The sequence below is a fragment of the Chrysemys picta genome, chromosome 16 (genome assembly GCF_011386835.1).
Source record: "Chrysemys picta bellii isolate R12L10 chromosome 16, ASM1138683v2, whole genome shotgun sequence".
Classification (NCBI taxonomy): Eukaryota; Metazoa; Chordata; order Testudines; family Emydidae; genus Chrysemys; species Chrysemys picta.
The window spans coordinates 29,090,716-29,110,318 of record NC_088806.1 but is presented as its reverse complement, the minus strand read 5'-3'; the positions used below and the strand labels follow the sequence as shown (position 1 = coordinate 29,110,318).

General features: G+C 48.1%; 1 protein-coding gene across 1 annotated transcript; it reads left to right on the top strand.

Moving 5' to 3' along the window:
- Positions 1 to 5,912: 5,912 nt before the first annotated feature.
- On the top strand, positions 5,913 to 10,024 carry LOC135976008 (nicotinamide N-methyltransferase-like). Its single transcript, XM_065570227.1, has 3 exons — positions 5,913 to 6,355; positions 8,066 to 8,273; positions 9,167 to 10,024. Exons 1-3 carry the CDS (start codon positions 6,202 to 6,204, stop codon positions 9,600 to 9,602), a joined length of 798 nt encoding a protein of 265 aa, XP_065426299.1. The 5' UTR covers positions 5,913 to 6,201; the 3' UTR covers positions 9,603 to 10,024.
- Positions 10,025 to 19,603: the final 9,579 nt, after the last annotated feature.

Here is a 19,603-nt window from a genome sequence, read left to right as displayed (position 1 = left end):
ACAATCCGACAGGAGTACATACATTCAGAGCCAGATTTAGGGGAAGGTGACCCAGGTGCTGGGATTGGGAGGGTGCCGAGCTCAGGGTGCTGTAAGGTATTCAAAAGTTTAACAAATGTGTGTGTGTGGTGGGGAAGGAGGCGCTGAGGACACTCCTCTCCTGGGGCACCATTTGTTCTAGCGCTGCCCTGTGTACATTGGCTTCTGTGTTCCATCTCCTCCCTGTGGCCCCATCATAAGGTGAGCTCGCCCTTGAAGGCAGCTTGGCATGTCTCTAACTGTCCTGGTTTTCCAGTGAAGGGTGGGGTGAGCCGATGCTGGTGAAAACCTGAGCAGGGGGAGCACAGGACTGCCTAAGAGCGTGAGATTAGGATCACCTGAGTCCAGGCTGGAAGCACGCCTGCTATAAAAGGGACTGCCCGCCCCGCACGCTCTGTTTCTGAGAGCGCTGGGGAAAGGGAACCAGGTGTGAAAGTTTACACACTAACTAGGTGAATGGCGTAAGAGAGACTTGCTGGGAAGGGTAGCAGGACTCTCTTGGGAAACCCTAATGACAAGGGAAAGCAGTATGGACAACCCCAAGCATGGAAACACCACAAGGCCCCAAAAAATCATGATCGGCTTAAAAATCAAGGGCCTTGAAAATAATAATAATATATGCTGGGTCCTTTTTCTTTGCTTGCTGAGCCTGTTGGGTACAGTCAGGTCTTGTTTTTCAGGGTTTTCCCCCAAAACCATGAGGACTAGAAAGTCACTTGTACCACACACACCCCTCCAAAAAAAGAAAGCTGCGATTCTCACATCGTCAGGTGACTTCAGCAGCTGGGGCTTTAAGAAAACACCAAATATTGTGACACTCATGTTTAAATTGCAAAGATGACAACAAAACAGATTATGCTTATGTGACCCTTCTGCCAGGCTGAGTTGATAGCAGCAAGGGCCGGGTTCAGTACATAGGGGTCCCCTCCCAACAGCATAACACAAAACCAGCTCGAGCCCCCACCCAGTGACCTGGGAAAATCTTACACACACCCCTGGGCGCCTCGAAGAGGCAATACTTCCCCTCTCGCAAGCACAGAGTCTCGGTGTAGCAGAAAATGTTTAATAACATGAGGTAAACGACATAGCATTAAATTGGGAATACACAGAGTTCATAGACCAAACCATGAGCGAAGACCCACCCCAGCAAATTGGGCCGTGTCCTTTCCCGTTGGTTCTTGAAACCAGCAACCCAAAAATCACCCAAAAGTCCAACACCCCCAAAGTCTCTTGGGTCCAGCAACCCAAGATTCACCAAAGTCCAACACCCCCAAAGACTCTGTCCCTGGTCAGTGCAGCCCCAGAGTTCAAAGGGGGGGGGCACACAGGGTGTTAAGGGGCACCTTACGTGATCCGAGGCCGACCGGCCGCCTCTCCGTGGGGCTCTGCCGCAGCTTTCACCACAAGCCGCTCCACTCCACCAGCCGTCCCGTGAGCCGCTCCTGCCGTCCCATGAATTGCTCTGCTCTACCAGCTGCTCCGCTCACTGACCTGTGAGCTGCTCCAGCCGTCCCCACAAACAGCTCCGCTCCGTTCCCCGTTCCTTGGGCCGCTCCAACTATCCCCACAGGGCTCCGCTCTGCTAGCCGCTCCTCCTCCAGCTATCCCCGCAAACTGCTCCGCCAGCCACTGAGCAATATAGCTTCAGGTTCCCCCACTAGTTAACACGGCACTCAGTGATCTCAGCTCTTAGTAACTTTACCTCTTTTGTGATTTCAGCTAGTAATAGGGGAGCCCCAGTGCTGTTGCACTATTGGCCCAAAGTGAATTCAGCTCAGCAGCCTGTAACTGGACTCCTAATGGAATCAAAGTTAGCTCTGAATTACAGGGGGGGAGGCGGAATTGTGTCAAGATTTTCCCTGATGCACAATGGGCTTCAAAATCCATGTTGAGGAAAAACGGTGACGGGGATATAATTAGTGAAGCTGAGGCACTTGTGTGATGAATGCCTGTGATCGGTGTCGGCCCACCTACCCGCTAGGGGGCGGTGGGGAGCTACGAGGTCACTGGCCGGCCTGGGTCACGCCTCCGTCAGCGGGGAATTAGCGGCGGGGCAGCCGCCAGCCAGAGTCTGTAGCGCGCCCCTCAGGCAGGGGAGCGCCGGCAAAGGTCAGTAGCGCGCCCCTCAGGCAGGGGAGCGCCGGCAAAGGTCAGTAGCGCGCCCCTCAGGCAGGGGGGCGCCGGCAAAGGTCAGTAGCGCGCCCCTCAGGCAGGGGGGCGCCGGCAGAGGTCAGTAGCGCGCCCCTCAGGCAGGGGGGCGCCGGCAAAGGTCAGTAGCGCGCCCCTCAGGCAGGGGGGCGCCGGCAAAGGTCAGTAGCGCGCCCCTCAGGCAGGGGAGCGCCGGCTGAGGTCAGTAGCGCGCCCCTCAGGCAGGGGAGCGCCGGCAGAGGTCCCGGCGTGGCTCTGCCGGGTAGGGGAACGCAGGCCCACCCTACACCACTGCGTTCCAGCCCAGGGCCCTGACAGTGGCAGGACGAGGGTCCTGCCACTGGATCAGCGGGGTCTTTCCGCAGTACAGACTCACCACTGTGCAGCTCTGTCCCTGGGCTACTTCCTACCCGATCGCTCGTCCGAATCCCTCTGGTCCCGCCAGTGCGTCGGGATAGTCTGCTGCTGGCAGCTCCAGCTCCCCCTCAGACTCAGGCTCCTCCAGCTCCTCTGGATACTCGGCGGCTGGCAGCTCCAGCTCCCCCTCCGGCTCCTCCAGTTCCTCTGGGTACTCGGCCGCGGGCAGTCCTGGCAGCCCCAGTCCGTCCTCCAGGCGAGGTCTCCACTGGGCCAGGGCCTCCCCCGGCGTGGCAGCAGGGTCTGAAGGGAGCAGCCCGCGGTCTGCGTCTGCCTCCCTCCCTGGTGCTGCCCTAACTGAGCTAAGGGCCCCGCCCTTTATACTTCCTGTTCCACCCCTCCCCTTCCGGGGGGTGGAGCGAGCTTGGGCTGGCCCCGCTCACTCAGGCTGAGGGAAAGGCCCTTTACCCTCAGGTTCGGAGGGCAGCCACCCTGTCTCCCTACAATGCCACACTTGGTATGAGGGAGGTGTATGGGCAGCAGAGCTCTGGGTGACGAGCACTGGAGTAGCAGGTGTAGCTGTGGGTGTAGACTGAGATGTCCTGGCAGAGTTTGTGGGACCCCAGTCCCTGGAACAGCTGGCAGTCTGCTCACAACCAAACAACATGTTCACTGTGGGCATCTGAGGGTCTTAAAAAGTTTGCATTGTGTTAGCCTCATGCCTAACAAGGACATCTCTGGGTAAGTTCTATTTTTAAGGCATCCAAGAAAGAGAAGAACAAAAAATAAAATACTTAACAAGATTTCTAGCTCTGATTTATAGGTACTTAGCCAGTAACAATTTCTCATGGACATTGTGTATTTCACAACAAAGCGTTAATGTATTTAACATTACTGGAGAAAATACTGCATTCATTTCATTGGTATGTTTATTAGAAATATTATCTCCCTTCTTTTGGGGAGGGTTTCCTTTACCCGTACTCAGCGAAGGATTTATATTGCTTCCTCTTTGCGAGTGAGAATGAAGAACTTCCCAGAGAAATCAGAGCTGTCATCGATATTATCATCCCTGACGAGAACCTCAAACTCTCTGTGCTAAATGGAAGGCAGAAATCTGGCAGGGGGCAAGTATTTGTTGGTGGAAGAGAGGGGGAATGAAATATACCTGAGTCAGTGTTTAAGAGGAAACTTCAGGGGCCTTAGGGCAGGGCACGTGAGCAAGCTGCTGGCTCTCTCTGAGCCGCTGTTATCATTTTTGGTGATACGTGATGGATCCCCAATAATGCATCTGCTAAATGCACAGTAATGGTATCTGTTACAGCTGTATTCTGCAGCGGTGGGAGGTGTGGATGATGTGTACAGTGTGAGCCATGTTCTCAATGCCGGGAGACAAGACTCCCACGTAGGCAGGATGGCTGCCCCAAGGAGTTTACAGTCTAATGCAGATGCATAGAAAGGCACAAAGCTAAACACATGACATGGGAGCGAGTTGCAAAATTTGGGGTTAGAAAGGAGTAGCTCAACCCATTATCAAATGGAGCTATTTGCAGAATTTGAATCCAGAGGCAGCTCAGGGGCAGAATGTCTGTTCCTAACAGTCTGGGGTGGTTGGGCCTGTAGATGTGTTTTGATCCTCTTTCTAAACCCCATCCACCCATGATTCCAAACCCAGCACTGATTGGGCCCAGTCCTGCACCACTGAAGCCAATGGGAGTTTTGCCCCTTATACTGGGAGCAGGCTCCAGTCCATTAGCAGTGAGAAGAGCTTTGTATGATTCATTATGTAATTATAATTAGCTGCACAGCTGCAGCATGGCCTAGGCAAAACATGGCAAGAGCAGGGAGAGGATGAAGCCCAGTGCGGTGCAGCTACACTGGATGAAGCACAGTGGGGTTGGAGGCCAGGGAGACGTTATGGCAGCTCTGAGTGGGAAAGGACCGGGATGAGGGCAGCTTTAGTGGCACAACAAGGGGTTCAAGCTAGTGCATCCTGAACAAACCGGTTCTCCAACGTGCTTGGAGGTCATTAAAGCTCCATAGAGCACATTGATCTTCAGTTTTACCAGCACCTACAGCTAATCTATTCTGCCTCTCTACTTGCCTTGGGCTGATGTATTTTCTCTTTAATCTTCTTTGCCCTTCCCTTTGGAAGCAACTAGGTAAGAGATCCCCTCATGCTCTCCCAAACTAGCTGGATAGCATATGGGAGTCACCTCAAACTTCAAAATATCATAACCAGCCTCCTTCACTGCTTCCTCCAGAACCTCCTTCTCCAGAAAGAGGCAGGGAACCTCTTGTGGTACATTTGGATATCTTGCAGCAGTGCCACCATCATGGGCTATGGTGGCATCAGAACCTACAAGCAGAGCCATGTTGGGATGAACAGCACCTGTCCAGTATCTAGAGAGGGGCATGAGATGATGCAGTTGCCTCTCTGCTGATAGCCAGGGCTCATAGATGAGCCAGATTCCACAGGAAAGGCCATGGAATCCCACTTTGTACTTCTCTTGGGGGAAGCCAGCGTCAGTAAGAGAAAAATCCTTCCAGGGGAGAAAAGGGTTCAAGGTTCATGAATGGTTGGGGAGACACTGGAGTTCGACGCTGTATGGAATATGGGTGACCATTTATAATATTAACAGCAATACTATAAAATTGGAATGAATTATGCTAGATATGCTGTGTAAGGTGTTGGTGATTTGCCAAGTCTGATAATCTTGTTTATGTTTGTATTGCCTTTGTATTGTGAGTTAGAGATATGTAGGGTATATCTGTATTTCCAAACTTCCGCTGTGTTTCTGGAAGACACCCCCAGGCAGTTTGACATCAGCACCGCCTAGTCTGTTTGATGGTCCATCAAGGATCATCGGCTGTACAGTTGACCCATTGAGAGAAGGCAAGGGATACACCTCATGAGTCAGCAAGGCATGTAGTAACTGGAGTAACTTTTCTACAAACGAAGCTCTAAACAAAGTACTGAAAGACCCATCCAAGCTGTGGATGTGTTTCAGAGGGACTTCCAAGCCAGCAAACTCACGATACTCCCAAGAACATGATATATGTACTTGGAAATCTCTATATGTGTTTGAGTGCTTTATCATTTAATAACTCTTTATAATAAACCTTTAGTATTAGATACTAAAGGATTGGCTGGCAGCATGGTATTTTGGGTAGGATCTAAACTAATATTGACCTGGTAACGTGGCTGACCCTATGGGATCTGAAGAACATTTGGTATATGTGAACTGAGTTTTTAAATACCTTCTCACTGTACTGGACCTAGGTGCTGATTGAGAGCCAGAGAACTGGAATGCAGTAAGGGGGCTGGGGGGATTTCTTTTTTTAAACTTCTTGATAACCAGCGTGGGAGATCAGAAGTACTGTCTTTGACTGGTTGGTGAGTTTAACTTCAGTGTTAACCACTAGTTTGGGGACTATCTGCTCTCCCTTCTGCAGCCTGGCCTGACCTTGGCATTTTCAGTGAGGGCAGCCCCGGGCACCCCAGGTCACAGGGGCGTGTGAGGGAGTTATGAAGAAAGCCTGTAATCTGATATTTGGACAAAAGAAGGTGGAGTCATGGCCAGGAAGAGATGAGGAACCCCATATTAACCCAGATTGGGAACAGCCGGGCAGTTGAACATCTGCAAACTCAGAGACAAAATGGACCAGAGCCGCACTAAGAAAGAAGCTTTGGAGAAACTTTTTGATCCAAAAGAGTTTTTGAAAATGTATTATTCCTTTGACTCCACAAGCAGTGAAAAAAATGATATTTTGATGTTTCTTCTGAGAAACTTCTTTAAGACCTTCATTTTGGGTGAGTCGGGTGTGTTTTGTGCCATTCTGTTTGCACAAAGGCTGTTTTATAGTGGGATGCGTGTTGCTGGAAACATGAGTGTGTAGATCTGGATTTCTTTTAGCAGAGGAGATTTTCCCTAATTATCTTCTACCCCTGCTTTATGGCATGATGGGCCACAGTTGGTCATAGTCATTACAAAAGCCTGGCACAATAGGTGCGTTGAGAGTAGTATTGTCCTCTAGTGTGTGCAATGACAACACTGGGCTGTGCTAATGACCTAGATGGGTCTCCCAAAGTCAATAGGAGAGTCTGAGATGAAGCATAAAATGGGGGCCACTACAGGCTGAAGAATCAACAGCGGAGAAGGTGCACCTGGATCGTGGCAGCATGGAAGAGGGGAGAGGAATGGGGGGGGGGGAGAGCATGCATCAGAGCTTGTGCACAGGGTCCTGTAGGGTGCAGTGGTTGGCGACATCACTGGTGACAGCGGTTATGGCACAGACCAGGACAGAGCAAATCCTCCTTTACTAGTTTGTGCCTTAAGTACAGTCTCCCTACAAGATTGACCAGCTCCTCATCCCATGCAGTAGAGCTTGGTGCCATTCCCCAGCAAGCCCTGGTCCCAGCATTAAGATGACCAATGGCTGGTGGTAGATCAGAAGCCGGCTCGTGCCTCTGAGCCAGGAGTGGCCAGTCAAGGAGCTCCCCAGCGGTCCCCGAAAGAGGGACTCTCTCTCAAGCTGTTGGTGTATCTAGGTTTGTGGGCCTGTAGAATGTACTTTTAAAGCTACCTGGGCTGTGTGGGTATTGCTAACTTCAAGCCAAGTGAGCTTAAATAACAGATTTTAAAAGACAACACATCTTGGGTTTTGTTTCGGTGCCTTCTGGATTTTGAGCTTTTCGGGTTGTTATTTTTTTAAGCTTTCTCCACAACTCTTCACGCTAGAAACTAGCTTTAATTGAATTTATTTATTCAAATGAGAGATGAGATGAGATCTCCCGGTGCCAGCTTTAAGAGAGATATGGACAAATTGGAGAGGGCCCAGGGGAGAACAACAAAAAAAGAGAGAAGGCTTAAAAATCTGACTTCCAGGCAGGATTGGCAGAATTCAATATTAATTTTTTTATACTTTCAATGGATAAGATCAATGTTTATTTTTAAGCTTCTTTATTTTTATTGATTTAAATTTTCACACTTGTGGGAAATTATATGACACTCGGGGGAGAGTCAGACAACAATTATTTAATGACAGTAGACACTGAGATTTAAAAAGTAAAAGTTTTATAACCTTTAAAACACCAATTGTCAATATCACATGTCAAATATTTTACAGCTAAATATTCTTAAATCCAAGTCAGGATTTCTCTTACATTGTCTATCTGTATATTTCAGTTATTATCAATGGAAATGCTTTTTAGTCTGTTTCCATTTGTGTGGTGAAATCAACGTTTATTGACGTTTAGCGATACAAATCTAATCCTTTTCAATCTGTTTATAAGGCAAGGTCATCATACCGTCCCCTCCATAAACTTATCAAGCTCAGTCTTGAAGCCAGTCAGGGGTCCTTCGCTGCATTTTACCTCTCCTGGAACTGGCCTTCTTAAAACCCTTTATAAACCCAGAGGGGAAATTGTCCAGCTTGTACCCTTAGCCCCCCCAAACCTCCTCCTCTCCCATCCTCTGCTGCTGTATGTGCTGATACACAGGTATTTTGCATTCCAAACCAGATGGCGTTAAAGGCAACACCCTGATTCATATTGGTGCTGTGCCCAGCATTTTCGAACTACTCTCTGCCTGTGAGTCCTTTAAGGAGATCGTCATCACAAACTATATGGATCGGAACTGCCAGGAACTGCAGAAATGGCTAAAGAAAGAGCCGGGAGCATTTAACTGGACTCCGGTGGTGAAATACGTGTGTGAACTGGAAGGGGACAGGTATGGGGAGGAGACCTAGTTCTATTACAATTCAACTAAAAAAAAATGTAAAAATACCTTTTAATTTGTGGATCTTCTCTGGGGTACTTTTTTCCTAATAATTGTTATGTATTATGGTGGTGTTCAATACGTATAAAAAGAAAGAAGTGGATTGGATTGAAGTAAAGGAAAAATTTAAGAGAAGTCTGGAACCAGGACTCCCCTCCAGCTACCGCTAGCAAGGGATTCCTCTGAATTCAGCAGACTCAGAGCTTGAACTTGCAATGCTTACAAGAGGAAGGTTTACTCCTACAAGGGTAATTTCCCCCCCGGCAGAGTGGCAAACATTTCAGGATTAGACACCCCTTCACTCCCATTTTAGCCTTCAAAATGGGCTGTAAGCACTAGATATTCCAAACAGCTCAGCACACGGGGTGCTGAGCTCCTTAGATTATTGGCCACACTTTATATAATCTTCCATTTATATGAGTGGGCTATAAAGGGTGAATAAATGGTGAGTACATGTTTTAATAACGGGTTAGTCTATTGCTCAAAAGTGTTACAGGGCCCAACAGAGCAATAGATAGCTTATAAAGATTTACACCATTTTCTACAGATTTGCTGATAACCGAACATTTACGATGCATAGTATTTGTGTCTGTAAGATCCCTGTGTCATTATAAATGGGAGCTTCATATAAAGTGTGACCAACTCTGGATAAATGAGAGCAGAGCTCTTCTGAAAATCTGGCCTTAAGCAGGTGAATTGCACCCAACAGAGATTTCATGTGATTATGTAACTCTCATCCACTGAGCCGATTGCAGATATATTGACTGTGCATTGGTCCTGGATATGACGGGCTCTTTGGCACAACAGTAGCACATTTCTCTTCAGTGTTATATTTATCTTTCCAGGAACAAGTGGGCTGAGAAGGAAGAGAAGTTACGAAGAACGGTCAAGCAGGTTCTGGAATGTGATGTCACCAAATTCAACCCTCTGACTTTTGCCTCTCTGCCCCCTGCTGACTGCCTGCTCATGTGCCATTGTTTAGTAGGAATTTGCAATGACCTGAGTACCTACCGTGCTGCACTGAAGAATGTCAGCTCCCTGTTAAAGCCAGGGGGTCACTTGCTGATGGTGACCACAATGAAGTGTAGTCATTTTGTAGTTGGCCAACACAAGTTTCCCTGCCTCTTTCTGGAGAAGGAGGTTCTGGAGGAAGCAGTGAAGGAGGCTGGTTATGATATTTTGAAGTTTGAGGTGACTCCCATATGCTATCCAGATAGTTTGGTAGAGCATGAGGAGATCTCTTACCTAGTTGCTTCCAAAGGGAAGGGCAAAGAAGATTAAAGAGAAAATACATCAGCCCAAGGGAAGTAGAGAGGCAGAATAGATTAGCTGTAGATGCTGGTAGGCCTGAAGCTCAATGTGCGCTGTGGATCTTTGATGACCTCCAAGCACCTTGGAGAACCAGTTTGTTCAGGATGCACTAGCTTGAACCCCTTGTTGTGCCACTAAAGCTGCCCTCATCCCGGTCCTTTCCCACTCAGAGCTGCCATAACGTCTCCCGACATTGAGAACATGGCTCACACTTTACACATCGTCCTCAATACTGGCTATAACCTCGCTGTGATTTCAACATTGATCCGTTTGAACTGATTGGCTGGGGCCTGACAGCTGCATTGGGCCATGGTGTTGAATGAATGATTTGTCTTGGTGAATAATTGTAATCTCCACCCAATCGGTGCTTGCCTAATAAAGATCTGTTTCCCATATGCAATTATCTGTGGTTCCAGGTCTTATTATTAACTTTGCAGAAGGAGATTTACAGGTTAATACATCTGGATTTAAACTATAGCTCTATGTCTACTCAGGGATAAAAATCCTGAGGCTGGCCCAGGTCAGTTGACCAGGTCTCGTAGGGATTGGTTTCCGGGGCTGAAAAATTGCTGCATAGACATTTGGGCTTGGACTGGAGCCCGAGCTCTGGAACCAGAGCAGCCACAGCCATGCTGCAGGTCTTTTATCCCTGTGTAGACAGACCCTGAGTCAGTCCTCTCTTCTCTTAAGGGGACACAAGTGAAAGGATCTAAATTCTCTCCTGAAAACCCTCTAAAGCAGAGTCTCAATGCTGAATGTAAAAGGAAAGTTGAGTGAAATACCACTACACTTTTTCTCCTCCTAATAGGGGAAAATCACAGCCAATGTACACCTCCCACCGCTGCAGAATACAGCTGTAACAGATACCATTACTGTGCATTTGGCAGATGCATTCTTGGGGATCACGTATCTCCAAAAATGATAACAGTGGCTCAGTGAGACCCTGTAGCTTGCTCACGTACTCTGCCCCAATGCCCCTGAAGCTTCCCCTTAAACACCAACTCAGGTATATTTCATTCCCCCTCTCTTCCACCAACAAATACTTTTCTGCTTCCTGTGGGTTCTACAAGAATCTATCTTGGTGTGAAGAATGAAACTCCCCAATGGATACATGAAGAATGCAATTTGCATGTGTAATAAGAGGTTAAAGTGTCAACCAGAAGGACTACTGGTATCCAACAGGATCAAAAGGCAGGACACAGATCCATTGTGTAAGATATAATGTTTATTCCCCCATTTAGTTTATATAAGTTTATCTCCCCGTTAAGCTACCAGACATAGGCAGGAGATAGTGAATAGAGATGGCTGAGAAATGCTTTCCTGTCATGGCCAAACTTACAACATTTCAGAAATGTTCCTGTTCCTCATTGCGAGGGACCTGAGACTTTTCAAGTTTTTCTCAAATAACTAGCAGTAATGAAGGACCAAGCCAGACTTGCCAGTATCCTGAGGGGTAAGGCATTCACCTGGAAAAACCAGGTTCAAGGTCCTGCTCTGCCTTATTTAAAGCACTGACATAAACTTCTCCCACACCCCCGCTGATTGCCCAAACCACCAGGCTATTAGCTATTCTTAGATGGTGAATCTCTGCTGTGTTTTGCTCTGTGTTGTCTACACCAATGCTACATTATAGCTGGAGATATTTTAACTGAAACATGATTGCAGACCTGGATTTATCTTTTATCAGAGAAGATTTTCTTAGTTACCTTTCACCCAGGTGGAAGGATGGAATGTGTCAGTCATTCTTGTTAACAGAGCCTGTCAGCACAGCTGCACTGAGTGTAGCATTGTCCTCCAGAAAAATGGCCAGCAACTCCAGTTTCTGCAGTGACAACATGACTGTGCCCACGAGTCAGGCAGGCCATCCAAAGTCAATGGGAGAGTATGAGGGGAAGCATAAAACTGGGGCCTCTCAGAGTCCAGTGATCAACACTGGGGGAGGTGTTGGGGCATGGCACACCACCTTGTCATCAGCATCTCCACTGGGCTAGCTTGGCAGCTCCGTGCTTAACATTCGGGAGTTGGTGGCTCCCATTCAAAGGTGCCTGTCTCTCCCTATTCATTGCATTGGTGGATCGCCGTGTTGTTCCTGTGACTTTCTAGGCATCTAAAGGTTAGGCGCCATGATGCCGAATGCTGCAACGCTCAAGTCCCTTTGTGGATCCGGGCCTAAAACTCTTCTGGCTAATTCCCCTGCGAGAACTGCCCCAAAATCTGTTGCACTCAACCCATTCTGGCAAAGGGAACTGCTGACCTGCAGCAATCCCCATGACTGAGACAAAGGCCCCAGGTAGCCACATACATGTATGTCCAGCTTGGCTTGAAAGGAGCCTCTCTGTAGAAGGAGCATTGGGCTAAATTCTCTGCTGGTGGCGTAACTCCACCGCAGTCAACTGAGCTCTCAGGGACTTTGGCCTCATGTCCGAAGAGGCACCGCTTCCATTTTAGCCTCGACCAGGTCAGCGTCCCAGCTGCACAGGAGGGAAGAGGTCAACTGAAATAAGTTGTTTATCGAAGCACTGCCCTGACATCGCTTGTATCTAAATGGTTTTATTGCTCTTGCACTTGTTACTTAACCCCCTCATTTTTCCTCAGAGAAAGTGGACTAGGACTACGTGCCACTAAGCCACGTTCCCTTGCCTGACTCTCTTGGGTAATTTGCAGTTAGTTAGTTTAACCTCCGACTCGTCCTCGTGTTACATTCTTGGATAAACAGGTTCAAGTGATGCTCTGAGGGCACTTCACCAGCCAGGGATCTTGGTCAGAGGTGCAGGTGACAATCTGACAGGAGTACATACATTCAGAGCCAGATTTAGGGGCAGTTGACCCAGGTGCCGGGATTGGGAGGGTGCCGAGCTCAGGGTGCTGTAAGGTATTCAAAAGTTTAACTAATGTGGGTGGGAGGGGGCGCTGAGGACACTCCTCACCTGGGGCACCATTTGTTCTAGGGCTGCCCTGTGTACATTGGCTTCTGTGTTTCATCTCCTCCCTGTGGCCCCATCATAAGGTGAGCTCGCCCTTGAAGGCAGCTTGGGCTTATCTCTAACTGTCCTGGTTTTCCGCTGAAGGGTGGGGTGAGCCAATGCTGCTGAAAACCTGAGCAGGGGGAGCACAGGACTCGCTAAGAGCGTGAGATTAGGATCACCTGAGTCCAGGCTGGAAGCACGTCTGCTAGAAAAGGGGCTGCCCGCCCTGCACTCTCTGTTTCTGAGAGCGCTGGGGAAAGAGAACCAGGTGGGAAAGTTTACACACTAACTAGGTGAATGGTGTAAGAGAGACTTGCTAAGAAGTGTAGCAGGACTCTCCTGGGAAACCCTAATGGCAAGGGAAAGCAGTATGGACAACCCCAAGCATGGACGCACCACAAGGCCCCAAAAAATCATGATCGGTTTAAAAATCTAGGGAATTGAAAATAATAATAATATATGCTGGGTCCTTTTTTTTTCTTGCTGAGCCTGTTGGGTACAGTCAAGTCATGTTTCCCCCCAAAACCAGGAGGGCTAGAAAGTTACTTGCCCCCCCTCCCCACACCCCTCCAAAGAAAGAAAGCTGAGATTCTCACATCATCAGGTGACTCCAGCAGGTGGAGCTTTAAGAAAACACCAAATATTGTGACACTCATGTTTAAATTGCAAAGATGACAACAAAACAGATTATGCTTAGGTGAGCCAAGTGAACTGGTTTTGTTTTTTTTATTTCTGGCTCAATAAAGCAGGAATCAAGGGGGGGGATTAAATTGAATCACCTGTGGTGGGTGTGTGAGTGCCTCAGGGGGCAAAGAAGGAGGGGAACTGAGGCACAGCAGTGCTCCCAGACTGGGGTGGGAGTGGTGCCCAATCACCCCTGCCACTCCCCTCCCCACACACACATATACACACACACACACACACACACACACTCTTTTCCAAGGTGGATCTGAGAGGCTCGCTGAGGAACTGCCTCATCATCTGTGACCCACCCGGGTTGCTCTGCCCTGAGAGACTGTTAGTAGTAGAATGTTGGGAGCCAGAGGGAAGGTGTCAACGCTGGCTGTGGGGCCGGGAATGTGCTTTCCTTGGAAAAGTCAAAGACAAAAAGACCTGCAGCTCCATCACCTGCTGGATCACCGGGTCAGGTTTGCCTGATCTGCTGTAGTAATATACAGGCTGAAAGGCACTGAGCAAAAGCCAAAGCAAAAAAACCCAACCATCTCCTAAGGGGAATGCATGGTTAGCTAGGTTAATAGGTACCCAGCATTTGCAGTGTTAGTATCTGTACTGGTATTACAGTAGCAGCCAAGTGGACTAGGCATTGCACAGACACCTAGAAAGGCACAATCCTTGCTCTGAGGAGCTCAGTCTTAAAAAAAAAAAAAAAAAATGGGAGCTTCATATAAAGTGTGACCAACTCTGGATAAATGAGAGCAGAGCTCTTCTGAAAATCTGGCCTTAAGCAGGTGAATTGCACCCAACAGAGATTTCATGTGATTATGTAACTCTCATCCACTGAGCCGATTGCAGATATATTGACTGTGCATTGGTCCTGGATATGACGGGCTCTTTGGCACAACAGTAGCACATTTCTCTTCAGTGTTATATTTATCTTTCCAGGAACAAGTGGGCTGAGAAGGAAGAGAAGTTACGAAGAACGGTCAAGCAGGTTCTGGAATGTGATGTCACCAAATTCAACCCTCTGACTTTTGCCTCTCTGCCCCCTGCTGACTGCCTGCTCATGTGCCATTGTTTAGTAGGAATTTGCAATGACCTGAGTACCTACCGTGCTGCACTGAAGAATGTCAGCTCCCTGTTAAAGCCAGGGGGTCACTTGCTGATGGTGAACGGAATGAAGTGTAGTCATTTTGTAGTTGGCCAACACAAGTTTCCCTGCCTCTTTCTGGAGAAGGAGGTTCTGGAGGAAGCAGTGAAGGAGGCTGGTTATGATATTTTGAAGTTTGAGGTGACTCCCATATGCTATCCAGATAGTTTGGTAGAGCATGAGGAGATCTCTTACCTAGTTGCTTCCAAAGGGAAGGGCAAAGAAGATTAAAGAGAAAATACATCAGCCCAAGGGAAGTAGAGAGGCAGAATAGATTAGCTGTAGATGCTGGTAGGCCTGAAGCTCAATGTGCGCTGTGGATCTTTGATGACCTCCAAGCACCTTGGAGAACCAGTTTGTTCAGGATGCACTAGCTTGAACCCCTTGTTGTGCCACTAAAACTGCCCTCATCCCGGTCCTTTCCCACTCAGAGCTGCCATAACGTCTCCCGACATTGAGAACATGGCTCACACTTTACACATCGTCCTCAATACTGGCTATAACCTCGCTGTGATTTCAACATTGATCCGTTTGAACTGATTGGCTGGGGCCTGACAGCTGCATTGGGCCATGGTGTTGAATGAATGATTTGTCTTGGTGAATAATTGTAATCTCCACCCAATCGGTGCTTGCCTAATAAAGATCTGTTTCCCATATGCAATTATCTGTGGTTCCAGGTCTTATTATTAACTTTGCAGAAGGAGATTTACAGGTTAATACATCTGGATTTAAACTATAGCTCTATGTCTACTCAGGGATAAAAATCCTGAGGCTGGCCCAGGTCAGTTGACCAGGTCTCGTAGGGATTGGTTTCCGGGGCTGAAAAATTGCTGCATAGACATTTGGGCTTGGACTGGAGCCCGAGCTCTGGAACCAGAGCAGCCACAGCCATGCTGCAGGTCTTTTATCCCTGTGTAGACAGACCCTGAGTCAGTCCTCTCTTCTCTTAAGGGGACACAAGTGAAAGGATCTAAATTCTCTCCTGAAAACCCTCTAAAGCAGAGTCTCAATGCTGAATGTAAAAGGAAAGTTGAGTGAAATACCACTACACTTTTTCTCCTCCTAATAGGGGAAAATCACAGCCAATGTACACCTCCCACCGCTGCAGAATACAGCTGTAACAGATACCATTACTGTGCATTTGGCAGATGCATTCTTGGGGATCACGTATCACCAAAAATGATAACAGTGGCTCAGTGAGACCCTGTAGCTTGCTCACGTACTCTGCCCCAATGCCCCTGAAGCTTCCCCTTAAACACCAACTCAGGTATATTTCATTCCCCCTCTCTTCCACCAACAAATACTTTTCTGCTTCCTGTGGGTTCTACAAGAATCTATCTTGGTGTGAAGAATGAAACTCCCCAATGGATACATGAAGAATGCAATTTGCATGTGTAATAAGAGGTTAAAGTGTCAACCAGAAGGACTACTGGTATCCAACAGGATCAAAAGGCAGGACACAGATCCATTGTGTAAGATATAATGTTTATTCCCCCATTTAGTTTATATAAGTTTATCTCCCCGTTAAGCTACCAGACATAGGCAGGAGATAGTGAATAGAGATGGCTGAGAAATGCTTTCCTGTCATGGCCAAACTTACAACATTTCAGAAATGTTCCTGTTCCTCATTGCGAGGGACCTGAGACTTTTCAAGTTTTTCTCAAATAACTAGCAGTAATGAAGGACCAAGCCAGACTTGCCAGTATCCTGAGGGGTAAGGCATTCACCTGGAAAAACCAGGTTCAAGGTCCTGCTCTGCCTTATTTAAAGCACTGACATAAACTTCTCCCACACCCCCGCTGATTGCCCAAACCACCAGGCTATTAGCTATTCTTAGATGGTGAATCTCTGCTGTGTTTTGCTCTGTGTTGTCTACACCAATGCTACATTATAGCTGGAGATATTTTAACTGAAACATGATTGCAGACCTGGATTTATCTTTTATCAGAGAAGATTTTCTTAGTTACCTTTCACCCAGGTGGAAGGATGGAATGTGTCAGTCATTCTTGTTAACAGAGCCTGTCAGCACAGCTGCACTGAGTGTAGCATTGTCCTCCAGAAAAATGGCCAGCAACTCCAGTTTCTGCAGTGACAACATGACTGTGCCCACGAGTCAGGCAGGCCATCCAAAGTCAATGGGAGAGTATGAGGGGAAGCATAAAACTGGGGCCTCTCAGAGTCCAGTGATCAACACTGGGGGAGGTGTTGGGGCACGGCACACCACCTTGTCATCAGCATCTCCACTGGGCTAGCTTGGCAGCTCCGTGCTTAACATTCGGGAGTTGGTGGCTCCCATTCAAAGGTGCCTGTCTCTCCCTATTCATTGCATTGGTGGATCGCCGTGTTGTTCCTGTGACTTTCTAGGCATCTAAAGGTTAGGCGCCATGATGCCGAATGCTGCAACGCTCAAGTCCCTTTGTGGATCCGGGCCTAAAACTCTTCTGGCTAATTCCCCTGCGAGAACTGCCCCAAAATCTGTTGCACTCAACCCATTCTGGCAAAGGGAACTGCTGACCTGCAGCAATCCCCATGACTGAGACAAAGGCCCCAGGTAGCCACATACATGTATGTCCAGCTTGGCTTGAAAGGAGCCTCTCTGTAGAAGGAGCATTGGGCTAAATTCTCTGCTGGTGGCGTAACTCCACCGCAGTCAACTGAGCTCTCAGGGACTTTGGCCTCATGTCCGAAGAGGCACCGCTTCCATTTTAGCCTCGACCAGGTCAGCGTCCCAGCTGCACAGGAGGGAAGAGGTCAACTGAAATAAGTTGTTTATCGAAGCACTGCCCTGACATCGCTTGTATCTAAATGGTTTTATTGCTCTTGCACTTGTTACTTAACCCCCTCATTTTTCCTCAGAGAAAGTGGACTAGGACTACGTGCCACTAAGCCACGTTCCCTTGCCTGACTCTCTTGGGTAATTTGCAGTTAGTTAGTTTAACCTCCGACTCGTCCTCGTGTTACATTCTTGGATAAACAGGTTCAAGTGATGCTCTGAGGGCACTTCACCAGCCAGGGATCTTGGTCAGAGGTGCAGGTGACAATCTGACAGGAGTACATACATTCAGAGCCAGATTTAGGGGCAGTTGACCCAGGTGCCGGGATTGGGAGGGTGCCGAGCTCAGGGTGCTGTAAGGTATTCAAAAGTTTAACTAATGTGGGTGGGAGGGGGCGCTGAGGACACTCCTCACCTGGGGCACCATTTGTTCTAGGGCTGCCCTGTGTACATTGGCTTCTGTGTTTCATCTCCTCCCTGTGGCCCCATCATAAGGTGAGCTCGCCCTTGAAGGCAGCTTGGGCTTATCTCTAACTGTCCTGGTTTTCCGCTGAAGGGTGGGGTGAGCCAATGCTGCTGAAAACCTGAGCAGGGGGAGCACAGGACTCGCTAAGAGCGTGAGATTAGGATCACCTGAGTCCAGGCTGGAAGCACGTCTGCTAGAAAAGGGGCTGCCCGCCCTGCACTCTCTGTTTCTGAGAGCGCTGGGGAAAGAGAACCAGGTGGGAAAGTTTACACACTAACTAGGTGAATGGTGTAAGAGAGACTTGCTAAGAAGTGTAGCAGGACTCTCCTGGGAAACCCTAATGGCAAGGGAAAGCAGTATGGACAACCCCAAGCATGGACGCACCACAAGGCCCCAAAAAATCATGATCGGTTTAAAAATCTAGGGAATTGAAAATAATAATAATATATGCTGGGTCCTTTTTTTTTCTTGCTGAGCCTGTTGGGTACAGTCAAGTCATGTTTCCCCCCAAAACCAGGAGGGCTAGAAAGTTACTTGCCCCCCCTCCCCACACCCCTCCAAAGAAAGAAAGCTGAGATTCTCACATCATCAGGTGACTCCAGCAGGTGGAGCTTTAAGAAAACACCAAATATTGTGACACTCATGTTTAAATTGCAAAGATGACAACAAAACAGATTATGCTTAGGTGAGCCAAGTGAACTGGTTTTGTTTTTTTTATTTCTGGCTCAATAAAGCAGGAATCAAGGGGGGGGGATTAAATTGAATCACCTGTGGTGGGTGTGTGAGTGCCTCAGGGGGCAAAGAAGGAGGGGAACTGAGGCACAGCAGTGCTCCCAGACTGGGGTGGGAGTGGTGCCCAATCACCCCTGCCACTCCCCTCCCCACACACACATATACACACACACACACACACACACACACACACACACACACACACTCTTTTCCAAGGTGGATCTGAGAGGCTCGCTGAGGAACTGCCTCATCATCTGTGACCCACCCGGGTTGCTCTGCCCTGAGAGACTGTTAGTAGTAGAATGTTGGGAGCCAGAGGGAAGGTGTCAACGCTGGCTGTGGGGCCGGGAATGTGCTTTCCTTGGAAAAGTCAAAGACAAAAAGACCTGCAGCTCCATCACCTGCTGGATCACCGGGTCAGGTTTGCCTGATCTGCTGTAGTAATATACAGGCTGAAAGGCACTGAGCAAAAGCCAAAGCAAAAAAACCCAACCATCTCCTAAGGGGAATGCATGGTTAGCTAGGTTAATAGGTACCCAGCATTTGCAGTGTTAGTATCTGTACTGGTATTACAGTAGCAGCCAAGTGGACTAGGCATTGCACAGACACCTAGAAAGGCACAATCCTTGCTCTGAGGAGCTCAGTCTTAAAAAAAAAAAAAAAAAAAAAAAAATCAAACAAACAGACTGTCCAGGTCTGTCTGCCTATAGACTCTGCTTTCAGATCAGCTCTAGACACTGATGCCTCCTAACGTTCAGAAAGCAGAAGGCACATCCTGAGACATGCCTGTGAAGTGAATTACAGGCGATGGGGGAGAAATGTCAAGATTTTCCTTGATGCACAATGGGCTTCAAAATCCATGTTGAGGAAAAACAGTGACGGGGATATAATTAGTGAAGCTGAGGCACTGTGTGATGAATGCCACACTTGGTATGAGGGAGGTGTATGGGCAGCAGAGCTCTGGGTGATGAGCACTGGAGAAGCAAGCGTAGCTGTGGGTGGAGACTGAGATGTCCTGGCAGAGTTTGTGGACCCCAGTCCCTGGAACAGCTGGCAGTCTGCTCACAAGCAAACAACATGTTCACTGTGGGCATCTGAGGGTTTTAAAAAGTTTGCATTGTGTTAGCCTCATGCCTAACAAGGACATCTCTGGGTTAGTTCTATTTTTAAGGCATCCAAGAAAGAGAAGAACAAAAAATAAAATAC

Bases quoted from the DNA above. Each gene is read 5' to 3' on its own strand.
- LOC135976008 (XM_065570227.1), top strand. From the start codon at position 6,202: ATGGACCAGAGCCGCACTAAGAAAGAAGCTTTGGAGAAACTTTTTGAT. The intron at 6,356-8,065 runs GTGAGTCGGGTG...ATTCCAAACCAG, and splicing joins CTTTAAGACCTTCATTTTGG to ATGGCGTTAAAGGCAACACC. The intron at 8,274-9,166 runs GTATGGGGAGGA...TTATCTTTCCAG, and splicing joins TGTGAACTGGAAGGGGACAG to GAACAAGTGGGCTGAGAAGG.